We start from the raw sequence: 7714 nt of genomic DNA on the forward strand, positions 1-7714 counted from the left end.
TATATTTTAGAATTGCATCGCTAGTGGTTATTAACAGCGGGAAAAAAAAAAAAAAACACCACCACCCCACGACTCCGTTCCTCACTGCAGCGTATCCAGACGTATGATCAATAGCCACACCAAGCACTTTCTCTGTGTAACAATAAATCTCGTTGTTTCATGCCTAAATCCGATATATATATATATATATATATATATATATATATATATATATATATATATATATATTGTATCTTACGATTTGCTCATTAGTCACTTCGTTGCCAGAGAAGCACTTTCTTAAACATCGAAATATTTTCCTCCATTTACGAGCGTTTTTAAATGTTTAGCGTCAAGAAGTCTGGTTGTTAAAGAGATCTGCAAACAATTTTGAAAATATCTGGAATTTTTGTGTTGATATATGGTGATTTCTATAGATTTTTCTGTTTATCGACATTCTAGGCTTTATGAGAGCAAGGCTAAAGATGATTGAGGTTTGCATTTGGTAACTTGTCGGCGTGTTCCACTTCTCTCTCTCTCCCTCACACTCCCCACCATGCCCTCATATATATATATATATATATATATATATATATATATATATATATATATATGAGGACAGGAGCAACATGCAAAATAAATCGCAAAGGAAGAGGTGCTACGAAGCCTCCCTTGCCTCTTAGAATATACAGAATAGCAACGTCCTTCCCGTCTTCCTCCCTGTCAATGTCTTCTAATTTTCCCTTAAGTTAGACTTTCGCACAACACATAACTTCTAACATTCACTCAGCAAGAGGGGCTGATAAGTCTCGTAGGCCACACACTCATCACCTCTCTGTCTCCCCCGCCACACACACACACACACACACACACACACACACGTTTATCGCCAATTGATCTACCATGTACTATGATTCCATCTCTACAGCAATAAAAAGAAAACTCACGCGATATGTGTTTGTGGCCAAGAAGATCAATCCACCTACAGCAATACAGCCACTCATGCACCACTACACACTACACTGACTCGGTAGCCCGTCTGCCCGTGATCACTCCCTTGTCTCAGCCAAATTCGCTAATATTGCTTAACATGCTAAGAAACAGCTAGAATATTAACCCATAAAATTCCAGAAAATAGCAATGAAAATGGAGAACATTCCAGGAACAACGCGAAAACTTCAGTGAAATCACTAAAATAGTATTTGATGTCCGGTAGTTTAGCGGTCAAAAACTACCGCTATTGTAGGTTAAATCTAGCGCAAAACTCGCTGAATTGGCAACACAGCATTATATCCTGTCCCCGTCATCACTGCCACCGAGACCCGTACCATTCCCGTCCACTAATACTCCTACTACTACCATCGACACCTACAGGTACCATTCTAATACCAGACACGTCCACTAACACCACCATTACTACCACTGACTTACATACCATTCCCGTACCATCCACCTCCACCAGCACTGTCATTACTGCTACTGACTCACCTGTCATTCTTGTTCCAGACCCGTCCACTACCACCATCATCACTACCATCAATACTACTACCATCACTACCACAACCATCACTAGCATCACCAGTACCAGCACTACTGTACAGTATTACTACCGCCACCATCATCAATACTACTACTACTACTCCCACCACCATTATCATCACTACCACTACCATCACTACTACTACCACTTCTACCATCATTACCACCACTACCACCTGCACAATCACCGCCACCACTACCACCAGGGACAGGGGAAGGTAGATGGGAGAGGGAGGGAGGCAGGGGAGAAGCAGGGATATGACAAGTTAAGAGGAGAGGGAGAGGCAGGGAGTGAGGATGGGGAGAAGAAGGGAGGGGGGGATGGGGTTAGGGAAGAGGGAGGAGCAAGGGATGGGGGAGGAGGTAAGGGGATAGGGAGGTAGGAAAGAGGACAAAGGGAGAGAAGGAAGAAGGGAAGAAGAAGGAGGGAGGAGAGGGGGATAGGGGAGAGGGAGGAAGGCAGGGAAGATTAAAGAAAGATGGAGGGAAGAAGAAAAAGGGGAGAGGAAAGAACTGGGGCAGGGTGGATGGGAAAGGGAGGGGGGGGGGTAGGGAGTGGGAGGGTGGAGGGGGATAAAGGAGGTGGAAGGTAAGAGGGGGAGAGGCAGAGGGAAGTAGGGAGGAAGGGTGGAGGGAAGAGGGCCTTGGAATGGGGATGGGTGAGTGGGAGAGAGGTAGGGAATAATGGAAGGAGGAGGAGGGGGATACGTTTCTGCATGACGTCACCACTTTTGGTATGTACTCAATTGGTCAATTTCTCCAGTACGTCTGGGGGTATTTAGATGGTGTAGATAATATGCATGGGTCTAAGCCATATAAAATTGTAGGCTAATAATATCGTCATCGTCATCATCATCATTATGTTTTATACCATCAAAGATGAGTAATCCTGTCTCGTTGTCTAGTTCATTTTTAGAAATACTTGTAATTATGGCAACATTGCCTTTTTTTTAAGTTTAAAGATGTTTTATTTCTTTAGGCTTCTTCTTACTTGGCATAACACTTTAGGTTTATCCATCCATCCATCCATCATCCAATCCTACATTGCTCCATGAGGAGCGTAGGAGCCCGGGGCTTGGCAGTTGGTCCCGACATTTAAGATGAGTGACCAGCCTCACTCATCCTTGAGTGGCATTACATGATCAATCAACCCCAACCACCCCTTGGATATAAACCTTCATCGGCTCAATCCGATTGGAGTGCAATAATTGCCCACTAAACCACCAGGCACCAAAATCTGGTTATATGGTTACCACCCAGCATAGTAAATGGTTTCCTGGTGTTCAGGAAACTATTTGGCTTGTCACTCAGTGTAGAGTCACCCACAGGCAGAAGGAAGAGGAAAGAATGAAGGAAAGAAAGACAGAAGTGGGAGTGTAAATTCACCCATAGGCAGAAGGATAGGGAAAGAATGAAGGAAAGACAGAAGAGGATGGAAGGAAAGAAGGATGGAGGAAAGGGCAGACACCCAACAGCAGCACTACATCGAGTGAGTGGATGGTGTGCGCCCCCACCCACCACTAACTTTAGGTTTATATTCTATATTTTTAAAATCAGCTTTCCTGTGGATTCTGGTAAGGTTAACCTTATTACTCCCGCCTAGACACTGCATGCACCCGGGCCATCTTGTCAGAGAAGAGGAAGGCCTGGAACTCCTTCTATGCAATTCTTTCTTTCTCCAATTCCACCACCCGGATTTGGTGACACAGGAAGATGATGGCTGGCTCCTCAACCACATACCCCTAACCTCTCTGTCATGACAGTATCAGCCTACTGGACGACTTGTCAAAGGCAGAGTTTTTAGCATCATTATATCAAATGCAGTTGGCCCACATGCCATGCCCTCGTCATTCACCTATGGGGAGGAGATTCAGCTGAGTATCTCAGCACTGCTTGCCTCTGCTCTGGGTTACCCACTCCAAGTCTTTGGGCTGACCAGAGTGCTGGCCTCCCTGCCTCCTGGTTGGGCTGTGGGCCCAGACATGGTGGCCAGTGAGTTCTTCCATCACCTTTCTCTTCAGCTATAGGACAGCCTCGTGAACACCCTCAACCACAGTTTGTGTCAAGGTGTGTTCTTGAGGGACTGGAAGGAATCCATGCTGTTGTCATTTCCCAAAGCAGGATGAAACCCTACTACCCCATCGTCTTACAGGCCCATACTTCTGCTATCCTGTGTTGGGAGCTGCTGGAGACGATTGTGTGTGCCACCTCTTGTGGTGGTAGGAATTCCATTCATTGTTCGTGGAGGAATAGTGTGGATTTCATCCTCACCAGGCCAACATGGACATCCTGTGCCAACTGGAGCACCTGATTCATGACGCTTTCTGCAGAGGGTTTTTTTTTTTTTTTTTTATGCTCACCATTTCTGTAGACCTGAAGAGGGCATTTACTCAGCCCCTCACTTGCATATTCTCCAGACGTTCTCACGAATGGGGGTCACTGGCTCCCCTCTAGCATGGTTCCATGACTTCCTGTCAAGCCACAGCTTTAGGGTGTCAATTGGTGTGGCCCACTCCTTTCTGCACCTGATTGGCCGAGGGGTACCTCAAAGATCACCATTCAGCCCTCTCCTCTTCAGTGTCATGATATCAACATGCATTGCTCTTCTGACACCACCTACCAGATCAATGCTGATGATGACACCATTGTCAGCCAAGCAGCCACCCTTGCTGAGGCCCAGTAACATCTTCAGTCACCAGCGTCCAGCTTCGGCAAAAGGGCCCATGAGTGAGGTATGAAGGTAATTTTCCCCAAAAGTGAAGTGATGGCTTTTATGCTGTGCCACGTACCTTCACAACCAGCTGTCAAGACTGGATCAGAGGTGGTGCCAGTGATCAGGGAACACACCCCTCCTATGTCTTCATCTGGATGGCCTGATCTTTATCTGGAACTGATATGTAGAGTAACTGCAAAATCTTACCACAAGAAGAGCCTGGCAGGGTTGCACTGGGGTGTCAGTCGTGACCTGCTCTTGGCCTTCTATAGAACCACCATACTAGCTAAGTTGAACTATGGATCTGTACTCTATGGCTTGGCTTCCAACACCCACTTCCAGAAGCTAGCTCTTATCCAAAATAAAGTACTGTGGATAGCACTTGGACTGATTTCTTCTTTCTCTGCTTTGTTTCTGCAGGCTGAAAATGGTACTCTCCCTCACCTCCTCACCAGAATGAAACTTACATACAGACATTTCTTGGCTATCCAACAGCCTCCCCCCCTCACCACCCACTACCAGCTCTCCATGTCTCTGCAGGGGTCTTCCTTTTAAATTCGACCTGGCCCATCAAGTCCAGATGGCCCTTTTAAATCCAAGCTTTCCAAGCATGCCAGAAACTGCCACTCCAGCCTCTTACTGTACCAGTCGACCTCTGGTATTGGTGCCTCCTCTCTCTCTCTCTCCTTGGTGGGATTTCTTGACCATGGTCTCACTTCAACTTGAAGTCCTTCAATAAACCCTGAGATGGATATTCTGGCCCCTAACATCCACCACGTATGCAGAACATCTTGAAATCTACGTGGATGGCTTCCATTCCCAACCTCTGCAGCATCAGAGGCAGTGATGTACATAGCAGATTCATCCATTTGTCAAATGGTTGGATCCCCACCACAATAATGTAGTTGCAAAGCTGTTCACTCTCGTTTCCAGCCTCAGAAGACAATACTGTGCACCGAGTGTTTGGTAGCTGTTCACCTTGTCATCTCTACAGGACCTCAGTCGACAAGACGTCTGACTCATGATATCCAAGCCTTTCTTCAGTGCTTTCTTAGCAGGGGCTGGGAGGTCCACTTTCAATGGATCCTCTCCCGTCTCAGGATCAGCAGGTATGATATCATAGATACCACTGCACGGATGGCCTTGTCTTCATCATTCTCTGATCCTCTGCCTTTCACACAAGCTACCCAACATCGTCTCTTGATGGTCACCTGCAGAGCAGCCTGGGACGCTGACCTAAAGGTTCACCTTCCTGCCACAACACTGAGGTTATACTGTACAAACTCATCAAATCATCCTTGGTCCCAAGCATCAACCCATTTCCTAGATGTGGCACTCACCGGATTACGCACGGGGCATGTACGCCTGGCATCTCATCTCCATCACTTCAGACTAGTCCCTGACCCTTACTGCCAGTGGTGCAGAAACCAAGAGACCATAGCTTTCAAACTTCATTACCCTCGCTTGTACTCCATTCACACCAACATGAAGGATCATCGAGCTACCCTAGGAATCACGGACTTCTCCCTCCAGATACTCCTTGGTGGGGTGAGCCTGAGCCATCAACAATGACATCAAGTCCTATACCACGTGTGTGTCTGCCTCAGGACATCTAAACTACTCCAATGTCTCGAGCTAGAAAGTTTTTTTCATGAGCCTCTGGGACGGCTCCTCCAGGCCTCCAGCTGGTGACAGTCCTACGGCCAACACCAAGACCAATAAAGCCTTATTTATAACCTATTATTAACTTTCTCAGGTTCCTGCAACTCATTCATATAAAAATCATGGTGTGACAGCTGAAATACCTATAATAGAAGTAGAACTTGCCCGATTATCAAAGTGCTAATGGTGACGGTATGAACACTGGGACCTTGTGAGATTTGTTTATTCTTACTTTGTAATTACTTGAAATAGAGTGAAAGACTTGTCCCAACGATGAAAAAGTCGGTGGGGAGAGTACTAACACTGCACGGATGGACCCAGCACCTTGAAAAGGGGGAGGGGGGGAGGCCTGATTTCTGGCAAAATTTCCCTTCATGCACTTAAGCCATTAAAATAAAATCCTGATTTATTTTGCTTGTTTTAATCATTGGAGAGCTCCTATGAACAAACTTATTATTATTTTTTATTTTTTTTTTTTAGTGGATTGTCTTTCATTATTCTAAATTCATTATTGACAGCCAGATTCTTTAAAGTTACGCATTTCCGCAACTTTTAAAGCTATCAAAATGATAATTACGTTACATTTTACTGAGAATACCAAAGTCAATTTTATTCATGGGAGGGCTCCTGCAGTTTCACCCAATATCATAAGCAAGTGCAAGTGTTGTAAGATATTTATTACATATATTATGGTAAATTGTGATAGTGCTGGCGACTATCATCCACTCACTAAATGCAGTGCTTCATACTTGTTCCATTATATATTCTTTTTTTGTCTGCCCTCCTCTCTTCCTTTTTCTCACATCTTTCCTGTCACTTTTTATTACACTTCTTTCCTAATGGTTTCCTGTAAGTCAGGAAACCATTCACAACGCTGGGTGGTAACTATATAACCGACACGCACGTGTTCCCTACGTGTCAGCAAGTGGGTTGGCGAAGGGTTAGTACCCCTCCCCGTAAAACAACCAACTCAAAGACAAACGGCCATCCCTTACGGGATCGTGGCATCGGACTATACAATAGATAGATAGATAGTCAGTTTATGGTAAATACTATTATTCTATTATTATCAGTCGCGATAACGAAGCTGGTATTGTTTTCAGTGAGTGAGTGTGTGTGTGTGTGTGTGTGTTCTTACCTAATTGTTCTTACCTAATTGTATCTTTACAGGAATGAGTCAAGCTCGTACTGTCCCGTGTCTTAAACCATATTTATCGTACATATCCTTAAATTTGTGAATTGTTTTGGCACACACTATTTCATTCGGTAGTGCATTCAATTGATCAATTGCTCTGTTTGGGAAACTGAATTTCCTTACGTCTTTATCACCTCTCTTCTTATGCAGTTTTTTGCAGTGTCCTCTTGCTGATGCTTCTCCATATGTTAAGTAATCATTTATGTCTATTTTCTCCTTTCCTGATATGCACTTATATAGCATTATCATGTCACCTCTTTTCCTTCTCTCCTGTAGTGTTGGTAGATTCAGTTTATTTAGTCTTTCTTCGTAGCTTAGGTCCCTTAAGCTTGGTATCCATCTTGTAGCGGCCCTTTGAACTTTTTCAATCTTGTCTATGTGCTTTTTGAGATGAGGACTCCAGACTACTGATGCATATTCCAGGGTTGGTCTAATGAATGATGTTATTATCCTTCTTAGCATGTCTTCATTTATGTATGTGAATGCTATTCTCATATTTGCAAGCAGTGTATACATGTTCCGTATCTTCTCGCTGATGTGGTCAGCCGGAGATAGTCTGTTATTGATAATCACACCTAGGTCTTTCTCTCTTTCTGATGTGTATAGGGTTTTATTTCCTAACTTAT

General features: G+C 44.5%; 1 protein-coding gene across 1 annotated transcript in view; it reads right to left on the reverse strand.

Moving 5' to 3' along the window:
* The window catches only part of LOC145393985 (uncharacterized), a 113832-nt gene extending 109998 nt beyond the window's left edge, over window positions 1-3834 (reverse strand). The window contains exon 1 of the mRNA XM_080267958.1: window positions 3790-3834. Within this exon, the coding sequence (XP_080124084.1) occupies window positions 3790-3834 (45 nt within the window). The remainder of the gene's footprint in view (window positions 1-3789) is intronic.
* Window positions 3835-7714: the final 3880 nt, after the last annotated feature.

The sequence above is a fragment of the Coenobita brevimanus genome, chromosome 3 (assembly GCF_032717465.1).
Source record: "Coenobita brevimanus isolate Jiangsu-jjx chromosome 3, ASM3271746v2, whole genome shotgun sequence".
NCBI lineage: Eukaryota > Metazoa > Arthropoda > Malacostraca > Decapoda > Coenobitidae > Coenobita > Coenobita brevimanus.